Genomic DNA, 23,931 nt, shown 5'->3' with positions numbered 1-23,931 from the left:
TTCGAATCAGAATTTTGTATCCTTTGGGTAGATACCTAGTAGCACAATGACGGATGGTAGGGTAGTTCTACTTATAACTTAAAAAAAAATTTTTTTTAATGTTTATTTATTTCTGAGGCAGAGAAAGACAGAGCATGAGTGGGGTAGGGGCAGAGAGAGAGGGAGACACAGAATCCGAAGCAGGCTCCAGGCTCTGAGCTGTCAGCACACAGCCCGACGCGGGGCTCAAACTCACAGACCGTGAGATCATGACCTGAGCTGAAGTCGGTCGCTCAACCGACTGAGCCACCCAGGCGCCCCTACTTATAACTTTTTGAGGAACTTCCATACTGTTCTCCAGAGTGGCTGCACCAGTTTGCATTCCCACCAGTAGTGCAAGAGGGTTCCTCAGATGTGTCCTATTTTATGGACGTCAGTTATTTTCAACTGTAAAATGAGTATAGTGTCCATCAAAAAGGATTTTTTGAGGACTAAGTAAAATAAATTATGTGAAGAATCCAGATCAATGCTTGGTATATAACCAGTGCTCAAGAAAATTGGAAATTCTTATGGTTCTCATGTTACTCTTCTATAAAATAAGGGGATTTTATCAGTGCCAGGCCAAGTGTGGTTTGGGAACCAGTAATGACCAGTGAATTCATCTCTCCCGAGATAAGTGCAAAAAATCAAAGTATTCTACATGATTTGCCAGAATCATTTTATGTCTGCTGAAACCTACTTAAACAATAGAACTTACATGTTTTCCTTTCAAATTATTTCATTTTTTGATAATTCATTTTTATTATGTATTACAAAATTGTCAACGGCAGATCAAACATTAAATGGGGCGCCTGGGTGGCGCAGTCGGTTAAGCGTCCGACTTCAGCCAGGTCACGATCTCACGGTCTGTGAGTTCGAGCCCCGCGTCAGGCTCTGGGCTGATGGCTCAGAGCCTGGAGCCTGTTTCTGATTCTGTGTCTCCCTCTCTCTCTGTCCCTCCCCCGTTCATGCTCTGTCTCTCTCTGTCCCAAAAAATAAAATAAACGTTGAAAAAAAAAAAAATTAAAAAGAAAAACTGCCCTTTGCCAAAGGTAGGTTGAGTAACACTAGACCTAACCATCTCTGAGATATTCTTTCTAGCTCTCCATTTCTGTAATTGTGTATAAACTATACACTTTTCTTCAGAGAACCGTGAGATGTACTCACACCAGATACAGATGTTTTGAAAACATCTCGTGGACTGAAAATAGCTTCACTAAATTAAAATGACACATATATGCCCCGCAATATTTATTCATGTGGTCACGTGTGTTCACTTTTCCCGGAGAATCCGATGAGCCCAGGGCGATCAGAAGGGTCCTTGTAAGTGGGAGGAGGAGTCAGAAGGGTGAGACCCACAGACGTGACAGCATGGAGGAATTCAGCCTGGCATTGCAGGAAGGGGGCCAGGGCCCAAGGGAGGTAGGAGGCCCCTGGGAGCTGGAAGATACTCCGCCAACACCTTGATTTTAGCCCGGTGAGGTACATCTCAGACTCTAACCTCCAGAACCGTGGGATCATGAATTTATATTAAGCCCCAAGGACTGGGGCAGTATTTTGTAGCACTCTTGGATGGCTGGTACAGGCAGGCATTTATGAGACACGATGCTGGTCCTGGCTTCCAGCTTGGCCACACCAGCCCTGTGGGAGAAGGACCCCCATCCTAAGCTTGGAAATCACGCTTTCTTCCCAGAGCCTTTGTTAATTGATCTGTCACAGAATGGAGGGCAGCAGAAATGCGCTAATCTCTCCCTGCCTCTCACTCTTCTACATCTATGTGCGAATTAAAAATCGTTCTTTAAATGACCCATCAGAATTTTTTACGTGAAGCCCTCAGGAGAGAGATGAAGTGTAAATTGACTTGAGGGAAAGGAGCAATCCAAGTTTTGTGTGCGTGTAAGCTTATATAATTTGGGGGGTTCTATTTAAATATTTTTTTAATGTTTATTCATTTTTGAGTGACGGAGAGAGATAGTACAAGCGGGGTTGGGGCACAGACAGAGGGAGACACAGAATCCGAAGCAGGCTCCAGGTTCTGAGCTGTCAGCACAGAGCCCGACGTGAGGCTCGAATTCACAAACCGCGAGATCATGTCCTGAGCTGAAGTTGGACACTCAACCCACTGAGCCCCCCAGGTGCTCCTTGGGGGTTCTGTTTAAAAGAAAAAAACAGAAATTTTGGTATGACAGTACATACATATTGAGAGAGAGATCATTAATAACAACTAATTACGTAATGTTCTACCTATGACCATGACTGTGTCTTTCATTTTCTGTAAAGAGAACAGGAAGTTTGTGCGAGCTTTCTTACAGCATGGCTAATCAAAAAACAATTTTTCCCCATTGTTTAACACTCTGGAAAGGTGTTCTTAGCATCACAACTTATTACTAGTGATGTCCAGTATCTTCTTGAGATTGTTGCAAATCTCTGTCAGGTGTCTTTCATATACCACCTGGAAGACATAGAAGATTGTTCCATAGTCCAGCTACTGCCTCCACATATTTCCAACCTTCTTCTCATCCTCTACTTTTGTTATTCTGGAAACAGGCACCAGAGGACCTGCTCTTACCTCCACAGAACCTCTGGCTTTGCAGTTCTGTGTCCTGACGACAGGTGCGAGAGGAGTCAGCACAGTAGGTGGGAAGATAATTCTGGAAGCCATATTCCTATACCAGCACAGTAGCAACGACTTGCCCATACGAGGGCATGGCTGTATCCCATAGAAATGGAGTCCATTACATGCATACTCTGCTCAGCTTTCTTTAGGATGACTTGGCAATATGTCCTCCACACACTGAGCCCTCCATCCTCACCTGACGCGAGGGGGGCCTGATGGAAGGAGACAATGGTCTTAGATGATTGCATTCAAAATATCTTACTTTTGCAAAATTTACTAAAACATGTGACTTGGTAAACACATTCCTAGGGCCTCTCGCAGGACCTTTCAAGGAGCCCTTGCAAGGGAGGGACCCTGAAGCTGGGTCAGCTTCTCAATCAAAACATCTCTGATAGTACATTATTTCACACACTGGCAGGATTTTGCAATTCTTTTGTTTTTGAAGTTTCCACCCCATGATTCTGAAATTCCAAATATAGAAGTAACTGAGAAACATGGAGCATACGCAGTGGTCAAAACATTTATTCCCATAGGCTGTTCTCCTTGACCTTGAAAGCCCCAGCTTTGTAGTAGGATAAAGTTTGCAGACCTGTTGTGTTTTGTTTTTTGTTTTTGTTTTTGTTGTTTTGAAGAAGCTTTCTTGTGTGGTTTCTCTGGATTCAAGCAAGATAGACATTCTTAAAGCAGGTGTCTCTCTTTGCTTTCCAGGTTTGTTGTTGTTGTTCATTTTACTGTAGCTGTGGTCTGATTAAAAGAATGTCGGTTTGCATATTCCTACCCATGTGTCATTTAGATAAACTTAGGGATCAGAACTTTTTTCAGATATGAAGGGAAAGCGGAGAACATTGTTACTTGGAATGGGAAAAAAAATGATGCAGTATTTCTTTTTTTTTTTTTAAGTTTATTTATTTTTGAGAGAGAGGCAGAGAGAGTGAGAGGGGAGGGCCAGAGAGAGAGGGAGAGAGAGAATCCCAAGCAGGCTCCGCACTGTCAGCAGAGAGCCCAACGTGGGGCTCGAAGTCATGAGCCATGAGATTGTGACCTGAGCCAAAATTAAGAGCTGGACGGTTAACCGACCGAGTCCCCCCCCTCCCCCAATTCCAAAAACTTAGGAAAGTTTTTTGTTGGTGGAAGGGTGATGTGGGGCATGGGGAAAACCACAGGAATATTTGGCTGTCTTTAGGGTACAAAATGTTGGAAACCTCTAGATGAGAGTAAGATGTGGAGTTATCACTTAGAAATAACTTTTCTAGACTGGGTGTTGTAGCCTCAGTGCAATACAGATTTGTCGTTTACGTGTCCACTATGCACCTGTCCATTAGTAGGGGCAGAGTAGCATGCGTTCTGAAGTGTACTCTGTGAGGCACCTGTCTCAAATGTGTATATGATGCCAGTTTGAGTTGAGATACTCAAGTTGGTAAACTTGAGAGAGAGCAGAGCAGCTCTCGGGTAGAATTCTCCTCAGTCTCAGTCTCGGGTTACACACGCGGCCTTGAAGGACCTCCATGGCCCATTCCCCCCTCCTCACATAAGATGTCCACCTCACTCATAGCTGGCTACTGGCTCTTCCCTGGACAGGGACCTGCTCGCTCTTTTCTTTGTGCTTTTTAACACCTGCTGTCTTGTGTGTGATTCTGGTTAAAGACAAACTTGTTTGGTCAACGAGTATCTTTGACGTACCCTTTGGCATTCCTACGACTGTGTCCAATTCCACAAGCCACATAAATGTTACCTCCTTCTTAAAGTCATTCCTGTTTCCCCACTGGAATCACCCCACAGCTCTCCTTCCCTCCCTCTCTCATGTGCTTGCAAGGAACTATCCTGACTACCTTCTGCCATGTTTTATAAATAGCTCCGCTTCCCCTGACTGGCCTGTAAGTTAGTTCTACAGGGATAGAAGGCATGATTTCCTGTACCTTTTTGTTGTTGTTGTTGCCTTATCCTTGATATGTAGTATAAGTAGGAGATTTTCAGGTTTTTGTTTGTTTCATTCATTCATCCATCCATTCGTTCATTCATTCTGCAAATGTTTGTCAAGAGCTTGTATTTGCCAGGCACCGTTCTAAGCACTGGAGACAACAGTGGACCAAACAGACAAAAATTGATGCCCTAATGACAGTTACATTCATTGAGTTCAATTTTACTTCTATTTTATTCTTAAATCTCTGGTGTGCTCCTTGATTTACAAAAATCAAGTTTACGGGGCACCTGGGTGGTTCAGTCGGTTAAGCGTCCGACTCTTGGTTTTGGCTCACGTCGTGATCTTGCAGTTTCTTGGGTTTGAGCCCCGCGTCGGGCTCTGTGCTGATGGTGCAAAGTCTGCTTGGGATTCTCTCTGTCTGCCTCTCTCTCCCTGCCCCTCCCCTGCTCATGCTGTCTCTGTCTCTCTCAAAAATCCGCAAACTTAAAAAAAGTTAGTTTAAAAATCAATTTTATTCTCTAGTCTGACAACTCCTCCCATTAATGTTGATTCTTGTGAACTAGTGGTAGTAGGTATAGTGCTACAAGGTTCGTGTTAATTGTTTGGCAAAAGATTTTGTAGAATAATTTTAAATTAGAGCATAAATTAAATCGTTCACTGGTTGAGTTGACTGAAGGGTAGGGTTGCATGTCACTTAGTTACTCATGGGGTTTAGTACCTCCTTGGACAGGTCTTGTCTGACCGCCATGTTCCTACCCGGCTCCTTCCCAGCCATCTTCACTCCCCATACTCACATCTTGTGTAATTTCTTCTTATGATACGTGTCACTGTCTCCTCATCTGTTATCAGCCCCTCCCAGTGAAGTGTAGGCTCTGCATGGCCAGGAGCTTGGCTGGGACATCGCCATGGCTCCAGTCCCCATTACAGGGTCCGGCAAAAAAGAGGTGCTCAGTCAGTGTTTTTTAATGATTGAAAATGAATTAACGATAGCTTTTTGATCCCGAGGAACCTACAACCTTTGGTGTAGATGGTTTCCTCCCGTAAAAATAATTTTTAAAGGTGCTGCTACTAAACCCTGATGTTGGTGCCAGCCAGACCTTTCAACCGAATAGAGACCTCTTTCTGTTACAGGCCCATTCTTAATTTTTAAGTACACATCATTGGTGCTCATCTTACTAATTCTGCTTTATATTTTCCTTCATTAATTGAATTCACTGGAAAATACAGGAAATAACTTTGCACTTTAGAATGTTTGAAATGGCAGACATCCTGGAGATGACAAACACATTGGTCTTATCCAGATTCTTACTTGTGATTGACGTGTAATTAGGATATGAATAAAATCCTTAGTCCGGAGACCCAGAATCTATGGAAGCATATTTCTGACCTCCTGGAGTAGGTTTAGATGCAGTGATAATAGATGTTTTACCAAGACTTATGGCCATCTTTGATTTTACAGTTCGCAGTTTATTATGGATCGTATAATAGTTAATGATCCAAACTGGATGTGCATATTACTCTTCTTCTGCATATCTCCGAAAATGGATAATTATCCAAACTGTAGAATGAGCACATGTCTAAAATGCCCTCACCTTCATCTGCATTTCTTATTTTTTTCCAGCCTGAGTTTCTGTCAGCAGAATGTTACTTGAGATATCCAGAGCCAAGAAGGCTAGAGGATGGGATTTAATTATTCAAGCAGAAATAATCAATAATCAGATCTCACAGGATGGATTTGTAACTAATGTTCATTTGTATCATTTTAGTTTTCCTGAATGGGAATTTTAAGAATTGGAGAATAATAGGAAATAAACATTCAATCTATTAGGAATCAGACTGTTTATGTGGTTATAGTCATTGTTATTGTTATATTAATAAATACCTAGAATTCTTGTACTTATAATAATAAGCACCCTGGGAACATTTTCCTCCTGTAGAATTTCACTCAATACACAGAAGCATTATTTTTCTTGAGTTAAAACTCTTGGCACTAGAATAAAAAAGCATTTTTGGAGATGCACTTAATGGTTAAGGAGAATTTCTTTTTTTAGTTGTATACCTTCTTCAATTCCAGTGGCTTTCAAAAAATTTTATCCTAAGATTTTAGTTATTCTTGGACTCTTTCCTAAAATTCTCGTAATCTTACCACTGAGAAGGGAGACAAAAATGCAAACAGAACCCTCAACCTCATGGATATTGCCATCACTCAGCCATGATCAGAGCTTTGTAACATCGGTGCTGTGAATTTTATTTTTTTCAGCTTTTTTGAGATGGATTTGACATGTAACATTGTGTAAGTTTAAGGTGAAGTATGTGTTGATTTGAGAAACATATATATTGTAAAACAAGTGCCTCCAAAGCATTAGCTGATGCCTTTGTCACCTCCCATATTTGCCTTTTCTTTTTTGTGATGAGAACATTTCAGATTTACTGTCTTAGCAAGTATTAAAGTGCATGCATTTCAAGTATACAATACAGTATTATTAACTACATTCATCATGATGTGCACTGGATCCTCAGAATTTATTCATTTTATATCTAGAAGTTTATACTCCTTGACCAACATCTCCTTATGTCCCGACCCCCCGGCCCCTGGCAAGCAGCATTCTAGTCTCTGTTTCTATGAGTTGGACACTTTGAGATTCTCCATGTAGATGGTATGCAGTATTGTGTTTCCCTGACTTCCTTCATCTAGCACGAATGTCCTCGAGGGCCATGTTGTTACAAATGCCAGGATTTCCTACTTTCTCATGGCTAAATATTCACTACGTAGTATAAATATATGTAGTATATTTATACATATAATCCAAATATATAGCATATACATAGTATATATATATAAGTACATATAAATAAAAATATAGTATAAATATATATAGTATATATAACATAAGTATATATAAATATAAATATATGTAGTGTATGTTTAAATATATTTAAATATAGTATAGTATATATATAATAATATTTCAGTGTGTGTATATGTCCATCAACAGATGAATGGCTAAAGAAAATGCGATGTTTACGTATATGCATATGCGTATATATATATGTGTGCTATCGATATCCACTCATCTGCTGACGGATGCTTAGGTTATTTTCCTATCTTGGCTGCCATGAACACGAGAATGCATGTATCCTTCTGAGGTCTGTTGTCACTCCCTTTGGATGTATGTCCAGGTGGGATCGCAGGATCGTATGGTATTTCTACGTCTGACTTTTAGCGGAACCGTCGTCCTGTTGTCCACAGCGGCCACACCAGGTTGTATTCCCACAACGGCGCATGGGCTCCCTCTCACCACACCCTCCGCGCTTGGTATGGCTCATCTTTTTGACCTGGGGGTTCCCCTGTGTAACACGTTGTCTTCCTGCGGCTGTTTTTAACCTTCTCTCCTTGTCTTTAACTTTTGTCGGTTTAATTACGCTGTGTCTCACCGTGGGTCTCTTTGGATTCGTCTTACTTGAAACTCTTGAGTTTCTTGGGTCAGGATGTCTGGGTCTCTCCCCAGATCAGGGAAGTTTTCAAACATTGTTTCTTTGAATAAGCTCTCTGCCCCTTTCTCTCTGTCTTCTCCTCCTGGGACCCCTGTACTGTGTGTGTTGGGTCACTTTATTGTGTCCCATAAGGCCCTTATGCCGTCTTCCCTCTGTTTATTGGATTTTTCCCCTCGGCTTATGAATTCCCCTGCCCTGTCTCCCACATCACTCGTCCTTTTTTCTCGTCAGTCTAGTCTGCTAAGAAGCCCTCCTGTTGATTTTTTTTCCAGTTCAGTTATTATGTGTTTCGGCTCTGTGATTTCTTCTGGTACTTTGGAAACATTTTGTCTCTTTGTTGAAGTCTTCACTTTGTCCGGGCATTGTCCCCTGACTTCCATGAGCATCCTTGTGAGCGTTACCTGAGACTCTCAGTCGAATCCGTCACTTACCTCCGTTCCGCTGAGGTCTTTGACTGTCGAGTTTTATCTCTTCCTCCTGTTTGAAACGTAGTCCTGTTTCCTCATTTCCTTTGACTCTCTGGTGGTTTCTGCGCATTAGACAAAATGTGGGGCCCCGTCTCCCGGTCTTGACAGAGTGGCCTTGTCTGGGACATGGAGCCTGTCAGGCAACCCAGCCCGAGTGCCTGCTTGTCCTTCGACTTGGTGATTGTGCACCCTGACTTCTTTGTCCTTAGTGACTCCCCATGGTCGAGGGTGTGCTGAGACCTGTCAGTGCTCCAAAGAGGGGCTTGAAGCTCTAACACCTAGGTACTAATATTAATACTAGTTACTAACACTTAGATACAGTCTTGTTAGAAACTGGACCCTTGGGCCACAACCAGGAAGCTGTACAGTTAGGCCCCTTCCAGGGAGGTGCCCGTTTTTTTTCTGCTCCCTCTTCCCTGGGCTCAGGTGCATAGCTGTGCAGGGTTGCTGTGTAGCCTTTTGAGAGTCTCTTCTCTGTTTGCTACGGTCCTCAATGCAAAAGCCCTGTTGACAGAGCTGGGAGACTGCGGGCTCATCCCGCACGTGACAGCCACAAGAGCGAGGGCCCCAGAAGTGTGCGAGCTTCTCCCAAGGAGATCTGGTGACTCGGAGTGGGCAGGGGCAGGGGCAGGGGTGGTGTGAGCCAGCTTCCTGGTCTCTGGGGACTATCACAGCTCTCCCCCTCCCCGCCCCCTAGCCGTGTGCTGAGTGAGAAGCCTGACCCTCAGGCATCAGCTTTCCAAGTACCTGCACGGGATGTTGGAGAATAGCAGGTAAGGGCTGGGAGGGGAGGGGGAGAGACGCAGCCTGGGGCCTCTGGTTTGCGGTTTCCTGTACCCACGAAAACCGCGCCCCGGCCTTGTCGAGCCCTCACAGAGCTCTGCAAGCTCCTAGGCTCCTGTCTCTCCCAATCTCTGGTTGCAACACCGCAGGCACGTTTCCTCTCGGGGCTGACGGTCGTCACTGAACGGTCCCTGCCTTGGGCACTGCGACGAAAATGATTCCGAAGGGCTCAGTAATTTGGTCTCAATGAATAAATGATTAAAACCCACTGCCGCTTGCCACATTCACAGTCATCTGCAGTTTCCGTGGAGCCTTTCCAGAACTCCCTCACTCGTTTACTCACCCATTCGTACTTTCTCGCCTGGCTGAGGCATCAGGTGTGTGCCTTGGTCATATTAGTAATGCTGGCAGTAATAATTACAGCGGTAACGGGAGCATTGATACTATTTTATGGGAGCCTATTCTTGGGCTCTTGCCGAACCCTTACAAACTCCAGGTATTATTCCCCGTTTTATAGGCCAAGAAACTGAGGCGCAAGGTGGAGTGACTTCCCAAAGGTCCCATAGCTGTTATGTGACTCCAGAGTGCCTTGCTGCGCATTCTGAGACTGGAGAAAAACAAGGTTTTATTCATCGTGAAATTCACAAGACTTTACCTTTTCCAGGGCTTGTGTCTTCGTTTCGTGATTCTGCACAGTCACCTCCAGCATAGCACGTGAAAGCCACACGGATTCGTTATCCAAGAACGTTGGTAGCTGCAGGGTCTGAATGTGGTTTGCGGGGGGGGGGGGGGGGTCCTCTGCTCGAATGCAGGTGATGGTGTCAGCCGGGGCCGCAGTCTCATGTGACGTTTGCGGTTCTCTCCCACGCTCCCTGGCTGTCGGCAGAGTTGCATTCTTTGCGGTGGGCAGGTTGAGGTCTTGAGCAAGCAGGGGCCGCCCGCCCTCCCTGACAGGTGACCGTCCCCATAACATGGCAGTTTGCCATGTGGCTGCCCCTCATCCTTTGGCCTTAGACCTTTCTACGAAGGGCTTGATCAACCGATTGAGTCCTTGAGGGATAATCTGAAGTCAGCCATCTGCAAAGTTATTTCAGTTTTTGTCATATGTTCTGGCCTAATCGCCTTCAGTGGCCCAGCCCCCACTCGGGGGAGGCGGTCACGCAAAGGCATGGGTCCTCAGGGGTCACCTTGGAATTCTGGCCACTATGGATTATAATAAGAAGTGGTCTCATGTCTCCTGCTGTACCTGAAGCTTGTGAAAGGCCTAGAACTTCGTCTTTTTTGTTCGTTTGTTTCTAAGTTTTGGTGATCTCTCCACCCAGCGTGGGGCTCAAACTCACGACCCCGCCGTCAAGAGTCGCCTGTTCTACCCACTGAGCCAGCCCCCCGCCCCAAGTAACAGTCTGGGTGTTGCCTTGCAGCCTGCAGTGAGGTGCCGGACACCGGTATCGGTGGCCGAATGTGTGGGATTTCTGTCTTGTGTGTGTCAATCCCGGACTCCTCATTAGCGTATGATCTGTATGAATATAAATGATGCCTATTTTTAGAAGCAAAAACAACCGTCCCCGCTATCACAGTTTGGAATTTGTGCTGACGCAGAAGTAGCGATTTTGTCCCGGAACAAACGAAGAAAGATACAGCCTGTGCCGGGATCACGGTCTGGCCGCGGTCCTCGGTCGTGTGCTGAGCTTCTTCGGAGATGAAAAATGAAAGCATGTGCTATCCATTAGTGGGTTCCCGAGGAACTGTGCAAACAAGCAGTGCCAGAGTGTTGAAAAATTGGAATTACTTCGTGTTGTTTACAACGGGACTGCTTGGAAATTGGAGATTACACAGCGGACTAAGGCGTTTGGTGTGAATGCCCTTAAGCCAGCTAGCAAGGATGTTTTCTGCCCCCACTACAAAAACGTACGTTTCTAGTATACGTGTGAGTGACACTACCCCCTGGTACTGGCTTAATTTTTTAGGTGGAGATTTGATAGTACTTCTGAAGCCCTTCCGTTAGAAGTTACTGTACCTTTTCCCTCCCACAGTCACTGCATCAGGAGCTTCTGACAACCACACGTACCATTGTAGACCTCCTTAGAGTCCAGTCTCCAGTGGAAGCTCTTTTCTCTGATTCATGGTATTATAAGCATCTTATATGTAACACACTTAGAACTTTACTTTGTTCTTTGAAGAAGTATGGATTCTCCCCCCAAAACCCAGCAAGAATGTCTAGGAATTCTTTTACACGATAACTCGGTATTCTGTCCACTTTGGTTTCCTTGGGACATTATTTTCTACTGTCATTTTGGAAACGACATGCCCATGCAGCTGAATTATATGAGCCATCACCTCTGTACAGAGTGTCACTGACTCCGCGTAGAGAAAATGGCGTGGAGAGCTGAATAAGCATCTGGAAAATATGAGAACATTTACACCAAGACAGTTTGAATAACTGGAGCCACAAAGAGCTTTCTTCTTTGACAAGAAGAGTCCTGTGTGGGTGGGTTGAGTAACTGGCCACATGCTTTCCTTCGCTCGCGGAAACACGGTTTATGTTTTCTTCTTCCCGTCGTTTGCTGTCAGCCCTGAACTCGTAGTCTAAGTGGGGTGACTCAATCCAGCAGCCTGTCATTCGTTGGTTAGTTCAGGTAGTTTGAGAAAACTTGTTGCTAATAAACGTAAAGTAATGAACAGGGGACCATGATGAGGACGTAAGTTTGTGAATATAACTTTCCCTTCGTGTTGTAGCTGCATCTGGGGGCGCAGAGGTTTCCAGCCAGAGACCCGGGTTCAAACACAGCCATTAACTCTCTGTGCAGTCTCTGACACGTTACCTCGTAGCCGGTCTCGATCTCGGCTTCCCCATCCTACTGAATGGTCATCACGGAGACCCCTTGTGGGGGTGCTGTGTGGCTTATACGAGCCATGCACATAAAGGGCTTAGCAGGTGACAGGCACATAATCCATTTCATGGACATGTTAACGTTTATTATGATTACGTCTCACCTTTTATGATACTGATATATATGGTGAGCAGCAGGAAGGAAGTCCTTACTAGTGGGAAATAACAGTTTCCCTGTGTCGTCTTCCTGTTGATCTATGTACATTTGCATATGGTATAAATGTTACAGGTAACAGACAGCTATTGCACATGGTCCTTTTGAATACTACCACCTGTTTCCAGTGATGCATAGCATTTAGAGACTGAGCCTACTTCCTTGGGGAAGTTTCTGGGTAGATGTGTGATAAATCGTGAGTGAAATATTTTCATACTGTTAGATAGATTCTCTCATACACATACGAACAATTTTCCATTTTTATTTGGATATTTTCCTTACTGAGAAAGAGAGAAATCTGTTTGGGTGAAAGGTTTAGATACAAATGGATACTTACAAATAGGACTTGATCAGATTTACAGAGCAGACTGGGGAAGAAAACAAAAGAGATGGTTATATTTATGAAAAAAAGGGATAACATTTATGCACCCATTAGAATATGTCAGGGCCTGTGTGACCATGTGAGCACTTCCCATGTGTTCATTCATTTAGTCTTCATCAAACAACTCTGGGAGGGGGACACTGTTAATATTGCCATCTTATGGGGTGCCCGGGGGGCTCAGTTAAGCGTCCAACTTCTGCTCAGGTGATGATCTCACAGTTTGTGGATTGGAGCCCCATGTCGGGCTCTGTGCTGATGGCTCAGAGCCTGGAGCATGCTTCGGATTCTGTGTCTCCCTCCCTGTCCACCCCTCCCCTCCTCACGCTGTGTCTCTCTCTCTCTCAAAAATAAATAAACCAACATAAAAAAAATATTTTTAATATTGCCATCTTAAAAATGAAACAAAGGCACAGAATGGTGATTTGTCTGTGGCCACATGGACCAGTAAATAGGGAACTGGGGTTTGAAGCCGTGCTGCAGGCTCCAGAACTTTCTAGTTCAAAGGAAAAGTTCATTTCATAGATTTCAAAGTAGTCCAGCCTTAGACCCAAGCCAGAGAGACCCCTGCACCGGGACCTGGGACCTACATTTTAGTGGGATGTGCTCCTCAGACACACACACACACACACACACACACACACACACACACACAGAGCTGGGAGATAGCACAGGGGCACGTGGTCCCTCAGGAGCCTGTGCTTTATGCAGGCAAAGTGTGACCTGCAGCCTGCTCAGTCCGCAGAACTGCCTCTGGGCACTTCTTGTCCTGAGTCACCAGCCAGCCATCTGCGTCCAAACGTGTACAGGTGTGCGGGCCGCCAGGGGTGGACAGACCACTAGGTGGTGGGGACGGACACTCCCCCCCACCTCCCCCCCTCCCCCGGCTAGGCGGTGGGGCCGCACAAGGAAGGGAGAAGACGTATTCACCCGTGAAACCCTTCTGCTCGGGGTGGGGCGTGCACACAGCAGATTCGCGTGCGGATAGAAGCCTTGTTCTCTGTTCGCGGTGAGCATCCATTCGTGCTCTTCATGTTCCCAGTTTGTGCTTTGAAAGGCCTTAACAATCCGGTGCTATTCAGTACATGGTAATTAGCATTTTGCAAACAGACACGGTTCGTGGTATTTTGAAAAATATGCATGTAATCATAGGGATGACACGCGTGAGGCCCTACACCAACGTTGGCAACCAGATGGGCGTGAAATACTAGATTTACAAGTAGTTTTACTTTTATAATAATCATGAAGATTGAGTAGGCTTTAATTAAATTTTCAAAATATCAATAAAGCAATGCAAGCTATGTTGAAATAAGTTTCATTGAACAGTTTGTTCGCTTGACTTATAACTTAAATATTTAGACACACAGTGTCTCAGTCTCCATTTCTACTCCTGTTGTGCCAAAGGATGAGGCTCTTTCAAATTTCTAAGTATTCGACAGAGTCTGAGCTTGAGTGACCACATGATATTCTTCTGTATTTTTTTGGTAATTTGTTTATGATAGACCTTGGAAGGGAAAGAACAGTCAGAAGGAAAATTTGAGATCTTATAAAATCCAGATTTCACTTTCTCTACCACAGATGGTACCAAGAGTTATATATTTTTGTCTGATCATGTTTTGCAACATTATGTAAATTAGGAAGGAAGATGTCATTGAGAAATTGGGCAGAGAGCAGGGCCCCAGACTGCCTGGGTTCACATTCTGGTATTGCTGCTGATTAACTGGGGGTGTTGTGCTCATCGTGAGCTCATTCTGAGCAACAGACCAGCAGACGTATCCACCTGTTGATGTTACTGTCGGAAGTGACTCTGAGAAAATCCCCCACGACGTTAGGTGTCATTGTTTGACTTAAATTTCTTTTAGTTTGGTTTTAAGCTGCTTTTATTAAGGAGACCATTTCAAGAAATCATTCAGGGCACCTGGGTGGCTCAGTCAGTTAAGTGTCCTACTTCGGCTCAGGTCACGATCTCACGGATTGTGCGTTCGAGCCCCATGTTGGGCTCTATGCTGATGGCTCAGAGCCTGGAGCCTGCTTCGGATTTTGTGTCTCCTTCTCTTTCTGCACTTTCTGTCTCTCTTTTTTTTTTTTTTTTTTTTTTTTTTTCAACGTTTTTTATTTATTTTTGGGACAGAGAGAGACAGAGCATGAACGGGGGAGGGGCAGAGAGAGAGGGAGACACAGAATCAGAAACAGGCTCCAGGCTCCGAGCCGAGCCATCAGCCCAGAGCCTGACGCGGGGCTCGAACTCACGGATCGCGAGATCGTGACCTGGCTGAAGTCGGACGCTTAACCGACTGCGCCACCCAGGCGCCCCTCTGTCTCTCTTTTAAAAGTAAATAAACATTAAAAATATTTAAGAAATCATTCAATAATTGATATGAGCGATGTCACCGACATCCTCAAAAATAAGACAAGATCTCCAACAGGTTGTATGATTTTGTGTGACTTGTCTATTTGTGTCACATACTTTTTCTTTCTTTTTCATATTTGGTGGATACAATTAAGAAAAAGAGAAGAAAAGTCTTTCTCCTTTATGTATATGATTTTCAGCCTTTTAAAACTGCTTAGAACTGGCAGATCCTTCTTATAACAGAAGGTGAAAGTGGAAATTAAAGAGAACAGCCTCCCTCTCCAGACACACCATGGTCTCCTTTTCTTAAATCTCTTCTGGAAGGTCCGGATTCCGTGGCATCTCGGAGAGCCTCAAGGCCAGCAAAGAAGCAGAGAACTGACCAGGAACGGCCACCATGTCTCATCTCGGCTCTTCTCTTTGCCAAACCAAAGCCGACCCAAAGCCAGACGCATAGTGGGCACCAGGTGGATATCTTTGTAGTCGTTAGAAGTTCAAACACATTTAGTGTTTGAAGTAGCTTGTTTCCAGGTAGAGGTTGATGATCCATTTCCACGATAATAAAAATATTTTCATGCAAAGTATATCTGCGGAGGCATTTTGAGGGCCGAGATTCTCTTTTCTAATTGTCGAGCATGATTTTCATGCCGGAAGAAAGTGCTCAGGGCGTCTAGAATGCAAGGTTGGGAGTTTTCCTTCTAAGGTGAATGGATCCACTATGTTAAATGTCTGAAATTGGCCATCAGCTTGCAAGCAGGCCCCCCTTTGGAAGTCGCTTGCACTTGGAGGGAGTGTAGTTAGGTGTGAAGTAAGAACAGGGCTTCAGATCTAGTGTGGGTGAAAGCCCAGTGGCTTACCTGTTGATAGGCTGCTCGGTATCCTGAGCCCCAGTTTCTTCATCTGTAAAGTGGGATAAGGACACTCCTCACTGAGTGAGTCTGGGCATTCTTGGAAAAATCTGCGTGAAGCACTTCATGCAGGAGAAGGGTGCTCTCACTGCACTACACCTGTGTCATCGTTGTTAATATTGTTCCTGAAGTGTCGAAGCAGTTTCTCTCTGGTCGAACATGGGCTTCTGCTCGTCCCAACCACCTGCTAACTACCTTGCACGCACCAGATGTCATTCCAGCACAGTGTTCTTCCCCCAGCAGTGCTGACTGGTAGGTGCTCCTGTCCCTTTGTCCCAGGTGAGCTGTAAGAATAGGAATTTCAAAGCCTCGGTTTCTGGTGAGTACAAGAATGTTCGCATCTGACTACCATACTAGAAAGGTTTGGAAATGCCTGGATAGGTGACACATGCTGTTTCTTGCAAGAATGCGGTACAGTTTTCTTTGTAATTGCTGTGGTAGGAGCACTTCCGACGTAGTAACACCCTGGTAAATGCCTCATCAAGGTGTTGGGTACAGGTACACGGCCGGGTGTGCTGAATGCTGTTTTGAAACCGGCTTGGGTTATGGTCCAGGGACAAAGAATCAGCAGCCCCGGTGAGTGCTGCTCTTGAGGAGGTCTGGGGCAAACCTCTTGACCTCATTTTACTTCCCCTTCAAGAGCTGAGCAGTGATGATTTCCAGAAGTGTTGGAAGGCCTGACGTATTGAAGAACAAAACTATTTAAGAGCCTGGATGGCTCCGTCAGCTGAGCCTCTCGCTCTTGATTTCAGCTCCTGTCATGATCCCACGATTCATGATATCCAGCCCCACATAGGGCTCTGTGCAAAGAGCACAGAGCCTGCTTAGGATTCCCTCTCTCCCCCTTTCTCCGCCCCTCTTCTGTTCACAGGCATGTGCTCTCTCTCAAAATAAATAAACATAAAAAAATTCAAACCACTCAGTATCAAAAGCTGTGTTAAGATAAGAGGAAGTAAATAGTGCCCTCACGTAAGCCAACCCATGGTGAGTCAGGACCCACCCGTCTCATTCATCTGTTAACCAGCCTGATCACGGCCACCCCTGAGGACAACTCGAGTTTTTAACTGTCCTCTAGGTGTCTTCTCTCCTGCCTACAGCCTATGCTTGTCCTAGGCATAGGAGCGGGCCCAGTACAGATGCTGGTTTGAACCGTTGCCCAGGTTATTAAATGTTGGTCACACACAGATGAGACAATCAGCGATCCCAGAATCCTCTACAAGTGACACTTGTAAGAAAGCTGCTCTTCCCGCCTTTCTCTCTCTCTCTCTTTTTAGTCCAGGTTAGTTCAATGGTGTGATAATGATTGCAGGAATCAAATTCAGTGATTCATCTCTTATACATGACCCCCAGTGCTCATGGGAACAAGTGTCCTCCTCATTGCCCATCACCCATTGAGCCCATCCCCCCACCCAGTACCCCTCCAACAACCCTCAGTGTGTTCTCTGTATTTCAGAGTCTCTTAGGGTTTGCCTCCGTCTCTGTTTTTACCTTATTTTTCCTTCCCTTCCCCTATGTTCATCTGTTGTGTTTCTTAAAAGTCCTCATATGAGTGAAGTCCTATGATATTTGTCTTTCTCTGACTAATTTCATTTAGCATAATGCACTGTAGCTCCATCCATGTTGTTGCAAATGGCAAGATTTCATTCTTTTTTGATTGCCGAGTAATATTCCATTGTGTGTGTGTGTGTGTGTGTGTGTGTGTGTGTGTGTGTGTGTGTTCTTTATCCATTCATCCATTGATGGACATTTGGGCTCTTTCCGTACTTTGGCTCTTGTCGATAGTGCTGCTATAAACACGGGGGTGCCTGTGCCCCTTCGAAACAGCACACCTGTATCCCTTGGATAAATGCCTAGTAGTGCAACTGCTGGGTCGTAGGGTAGTTCTATTTTTAGTTTTTTGAGGAACCTCTGTACTGTTTTCCAGAGTGGCTGCACCAGTTTGCATTCCCACCAGCAGTGCCAAAGAGATCCTCTTTCTCCGCATCCTCGCCAACATCTGTCGTTGCCTGAGTTGTTAATGTTAGCCACTCTGACACCCCTTCTCTCTCTTTTTTTAATTGAAATACAGTTGACACGATGTTACAATAGTTTCAGGCCTACAATATGGTGATTTGACAAGACTACACATGATTCTGTGCTCCCCACACATATAGCTGCCATCATCCCTGTGTGACACTATCACAGCACCATTGACTACGTCCCCTATGCTGTGCCTTTCATCCCCGTGAATTATTCATCCCATAGCTGGAAGCCCATGTCTCCCAGACATGCTTTTTGAATGACTGAATATATGATGCAAACTGAATGAGCGGGGTCTGTGTATCTTCTACTCATCTTTTCTTACTCCAAGCTGAGTAGAGTCTAAAAACGTTTGCTGAATGAAGAAATGAGTTTGGGGACTACTGGTTAACTGTGATGTGTGCATTACTTCTTTTTTCTCTTATTCCAGTTGAATAGATAGACCATTCACATCTCTTATTCTTCCCTAATGTTTGGCTTTAAATTGTACAATAAAGCACTGCTCTCCATGGGCTGTTTTTCCAGCACTCCTGATATTTTGAGCAATAACCACATTACAAGAGCTATAGATAAAAGAACTTCTTTTTTTGCAACCACGTAGCTTTTTTTGTTTGTTTTTGTTTTTAGGAAAAGTGAGATGCTTCTGGACATTTGAATTCCTGAACAAGAGAAAACTCAAATTGTGGCTCATTTTATAAACTGCAGTTAGGATTTTTAGATTGAAATCAGTATCTTTTCAGGGAACACACTTCAGAAAACTGTAATAACAGGAAACAGAACTCAGTGTCACATTCTCCGAGTGCCTAGATGACTGTCTTGGGAACCTGTTCAGGCAGATCTGCGGATTGTATTAATTCTTTCATGCCTCTGGGAGAGTGAGTTATTGTTTCAAAGTACGGGCTGTGAAACGATCTGCTCCAGAACTAATAGAGCTAAGTTGCATTTTCATTTCCTCCTACATCAGGAAGAGGGATTTCATTTCTATGTACATGTGACCCTGGAGTTCCTAGGACGCTCCCTTCCGAAGATAGCCATGTGTTTGGCCTGTGCAAACAGTGACAGTAACGGAGGCTTTGCACACGCAAGCGTTCATTACCGAGATGATAGGCTTTTCTATGGGGCGTGTTTCATAGACCACATCTTAAAGGAAAACGGTGAGAGTATTTCTTACATAGCAAATGTGCTTCAACTACAAAAATTAAATGTTTTTCTCTTTCTTCTTCCTCCCCTCCTCCTCCTCCTCCTCCTGCTCCTCTCATTTTCTTTCTGTTTCTTTCTTGTTGCTGTTGCCTCTCAGGTAGCTAGTGACACTGCAACAGGTGTTACAGTGGGAATTGAAGGCACAGATGGCAGAGTGTCGCTGTGACCTTCCCAACCTCCCCCTGAACTCCTATGTGCAGGGCCCAGATTCGGGCTGACAGGGCTACTCAGTTCAGAGGCAAGAGTGGTTTTTAATAGTCAAATCTTTTTTGCTCCGTGATTTACACATAATTTTTGAGCACTTCCTGGGAGCACGGTCAGGTGTCGCGTCGTAGTTCGGAGAAGTAAAGATGTCCTTCTTGCCCTCGTGGGGATCATGGGTCAGCCATTTAACCTAGAACAAGCCAAAATAAGTACATATATTTTACTAAGAGAATACGGTGTAGTTTAGGTGGAGGGAGTGGTCAGAGAAGACGTGCGGGACGTGGTACTTAGATGTCTGAAGAGTCAGCAGAGGTGAGTGTGGCGAAAGACCAGAGGTAAGACACTTCCAGGTGGCGGAACCTACTAGAAAAGGAGAAACGAGGCAGGAGAGATCCTGATCCATTTGAGTAACTGTAGGAGTTAGCTCTGGTGGGTGGGTGCTGAGCTGGGAGGACGGTGGAAACGGAGGCTGGAGTCCGATCACACCATTTTGTGGGCATACTTAGGAGTTTTAATTTTATCTTTACTTCTGTGGCATGCCATCAGAAAGCTTGAAAAATGAGACTCTTTTGACCTGATAAATATTTTGAGAATATTGCTCGGCCTTATAGACAGGGAAGTGTGTGTGGGAGAAGCCAGCTAGGACGTTAGTGCATCTGTCCATGCAAGGGTTGACGTCACAGGTAAAATTTTGGCAGGAGGGTCGAAGAAAAAAAATGAAAGAAATATGCGTGCATGTAGTTTAGATAATAGAATGGACAGGACCCAGCCAACAATTGGATGAGGGTGGGGAGAGAGAGAGAAAGAGAGGGAGAGGGAGAGGAAGAGAGAGAGAGAGAGAGAGGGACAGGGAGAGGGAGAGGGAGAGGGAGAGGGAGAGAAGTGGTCATGGGGAAATTTGCAGATGAGTAACCAGGCAGATGATAATTCGGTTTACTGAACAGAAGGTCAAGCTTTGAGGGGAAAGTGAAGACGTTAATTTAGGGAAGGTCAGGTTTCGGATGCTTGTATCTCGAAGTTTTTGGATATATTATTTTGGTCTCCAGGTGTGGATTTTGGCAATCTTGGCAGAGAAGTTCCAGTGTACAGATGAGACATCCTATGGAGACTGTGTGCAGAGGGAAGAGGGCCAGGGTTGATAACCAAGGGAGGAGCCAGGAGGGACTGGAGCGAATCCAAGAGGTTGTGCAGACTTGGAGATGGAGAAAGGACAGTATCAAGTTGGAGGGTGGGTGGCCCATGGGCCACACGGTGCTGAGAGGGCTGGGAAGTTAGGAATCAAAGTGTGGCTGAATAGAGTTAACAACTGAGAGCGTTTGGGGTGTAAGACGAGTGTGGGCGGGAGGTGGGGGCTGATGCAGGACTGGGGGAGGTGAAGAAAGAGTTGGGGTGACAGGTCTACTCTGAGAAAGAGTGGAGAAGTTGGACATTGGGCCACAGCTGGCGGAGATTGTGAGAGTAAGAGCGATTTCTTTTTTGACGGGGGAGGCAGTAGAATGGAAGAAGCAGAGAACCCCAAGAGCAAGGCCTTGTGGGGAGGATTAAAGAAAGGAAGAGGCGTTGGGCTTTGCTGAGAAAGGAGAAGGGGATGGTGGGGCCCCGTAACGTTATGTAATGTAGTGATGAAATCAGACGAGGCAGTGGAGCCCTCACGGATTCTGTCTTCTCTGGGAAAAGGGCAGCAAAGTCACCGGCTAAGCGAGCAGGTGAGAGGGTTTGGGGGGTTGAGAGAGAAGAGCGAGCCTACTGGGAGGATGCTGCGGGGAGGGTACCCCCTGGAGAAGTATTCCGTAGAACCTCGGTAGACAAATGGATGAGAGATGTCTTGTGGGACGAGGAGAGAGGAGCAGAGTTCTGTCCATTCCATTTTCTCCGCACTCGTGGGCCAGCCTTGGACGAACCCTCGGACCCCAGAGCACTTTGTTTAGAAACACCTGCCCTGGGGCACCTGGGTGGCTCAGTCGGTTAAGCGTCCGACTTCGGCTCAGGTCATTATCTCGCAGTTCGTGAGTTCGAGCCCCGCGTCGGGCTCTGTGCTGATGGCTCAGAGCCTGGAGCCTGTTTCAGATTCTGTGTCTCCCTCTCTCTGACCCTCCCCCGTTCATGCGCTGTCTCTCTCTGTGTCAAAAATACATAAAGGTTAAAAAAAATTAAAAAAAAAAAAAAAGACCTGCCCTGGGGAGAAGGCTCCTGGCTTGTGAGCCGACTGAGCCTCCAGGCTGTGACTGTGCACATGCATGTGGGTGCTGGCCCCTTCCAGAGCTGGCCGGGAAGCCCCTGCGAACTCCCCCACACCCTTCCACTTCTCCCCGAATCTCTCTCCCTGACAGTTCTCTTCTCATCTTGGAGGCACATAGGATTTCCAGCAAAGACTTGGGTTCTCCCAGAAGAGCGACTACAACGTGGGATGGGTGTATGTCCCCGGGACCATGGAGGACCCCACCCCGGGGGTGGAGAGGGCCACTCAGAGGGCCACTCAGAAAGCGGGGGTGGGGGGAGGGAGACCACGGCAAACCCCATCTGCCTCACGATCCCTAGCAGACAGCTGGCGCTCCCCCACTGTTGCTTCCTGTGGCGGGAGAATGCCGGATCTGGCATGTTCTCAGCCCACCTGTCGAGTGACTCATTCTCCTCTCGGGTCAGCCTTCAGAATCTGAGAAGGAGTGAGAAATGCAGGACAAATGTTTCAAACCCCAAGACGATCGTATTCGGCTTTTTCCATATAATCGCTATTCATTTTCCACTTTTTGTGTAATTTAGCGCATTACTCGTGTCAGAGAAGCCAACAGCGTCAGTATGCCGGTTTTCAAAAGGGGGATTATGTTTCTCAAAATTTTGATAATTGCTTACTCCCTGTGCCTGTGACAGGAATCTACCTAAGAAGAAATTGCTTCTTTCTAGAACATCAGAACCAGTACTCCTTCCCCCTGTGGACGTGTTTTAATTATAAAAACAGGTCGTCTGGCAATGCCATTTTATAATCTGTCTCAGCTCTTACTTGTTAGAATGTCATTCGAACTGACTTCGAAAACGGTAAAGTGGCGTGTCGAATGTGCGGTCTGTTTTGTTCAGAGCGGTGAAGGGATCGAGGGAGTGTGGCCTCGGGGGGCTTCTGCGGGTGCGATCAGAGACGCTTCGGTTTCCTCCTCTGTAAAATGTCACCCCTCATGACGTGGTTGTGAGGCTTTAGTGAGTCAGCATACGAACAGTACCTCAGCTCTTGCCTGGTAAGTAGAACTCGTCAACAAGTGTGGCCCTTGGGTCTTTTTAGAACTCTTTCCCGTCGGGGTGCGTGGAGTGAACTCGCGGGTCTGTGAGACCTGAAAATTGAGAGCTTCTTTGCGCCCCGGCACCTGCACCCGGCGGCTCTGCGGCTGTCACCATGCCACAAAACGAATATATTGAGTTACACCGGAAGCGCTATGGCTATCGTTTGGATTACCATGAGAAAAAGAGAAAGAAGGAAGGTCGAGAGGCTCATGAACGTTCAAAGAAGGCAAAAAAGATGATTGGTCTGAAAGCTAAGCTCTACCATAAACAGCGCCATGCTGAGAAAATACAAATGAAAAAGACTATCAAGATGCATGAAAAGAGAAACACCAAGCAAAAGAATGATGAAAAGACTCCACAAGGAGCAGTACCTGCGTATCTGCTGGACAGGGAGGGACAGTCCCGAGCTAAAGTACTTTCCAATATGATTAAACAAAAACGAAAAGAGAAAGCAGGAAAATGGGAAGTCCCTTTGCCCAAAGTTCGTGCCCAGGGAGAAACAGAAGTATTAAAAGTTATTCGAACAGGAAAGAGAAAGAAGAAAGCATGGAAGAGGATGGTTACAAAAGTCTGCTTTGTTGGAGATGGCTTTACTCGAAAACCACCTAAATATGAAAGATTCATTAGGCCAATGGGCTTACGTTTCAAAAAGGCCCATGTAACACATCCTGAATTGAAAGCCACCTTTTGCCTGCCAATACTTGGTGTAAAAAAGAATCCCTCATCCCCACTATATACGTCTTTGGGTGTTATTACCAAAGGTACTGTCATTGAAGTGAACGTGAGTGAGTTGGGCCTTGTGACACAAGGAGGCAAGGTTATTTGGGGAAAATATGCCCAGGTTACCAACAATCCTGAAAACGATGGATGCATAAATGCAGTCTTGCTGGTTTGACAGCACTTTCAGACAAGTAACTCTTGACAATTACTGAAGACTACTCACCCATTAAGAAGACACCGTTTCTGTGGTGGTTCTCCAAATACTGCCCAACAGCCTTACATATCTGCAGCCTTCAAGAGAACTATTTATTCTATTGTAAGAAACATTAAAATAGGCTTATTTACAAAAAAAAAAAACAAAAAAAAAAAAAAACAAGTGTGGCCCTGGGAAGACCTTTTGGGGCCACGTGTTGTGGTTGAAAAGTCATGGTCTTTAGGCAGAGTTAGCGCGTTTTGGACGCTGGCGCTGACGTTGGCGAGCTGTGTGATCTTAGGGTTGTCACCTTGCTCCCTGAGTCTTGGCTTACATAGTCTTC

General features: G+C 45.4%; 2 protein-coding genes across 3 annotated transcripts in view; both read left to right on the top strand.

Moving 5' to 3' along the window:
* PDGFD (platelet derived growth factor D) overlaps nt 1–23,931 on the top strand; it is a 225,827-nt gene that overhangs the window by 44,359 nt on the left and 157,537 nt on the right. The window lies entirely within an intron of this gene.
* On the top strand, nt 22,672–23,735 carry LOC131486725 (ribosome biogenesis protein NSA2 homolog). The gene has a single exon (XM_058686605.1). It carries the CDS (start codon nt 22,788–22,790, stop codon nt 23,568–23,570), a length of 783 nt encoding a protein of 260 aa, XP_058542588.1. The 5' UTR covers nt 22,672–22,787; the 3' UTR covers nt 23,571–23,735.

Source organism: Neofelis nebulosa, chromosome 10 (genome assembly GCF_028018385.1).
Source record: "Neofelis nebulosa isolate mNeoNeb1 chromosome 10, mNeoNeb1.pri, whole genome shotgun sequence".
Taxonomy (NCBI): Eukaryota; Metazoa; Chordata; class Mammalia; order Carnivora; family Felidae; genus Neofelis; species Neofelis nebulosa.
Note: the sequence above shows the minus strand (reverse complement) of the source record. Positions and strands in the feature narration are given on the sequence as shown.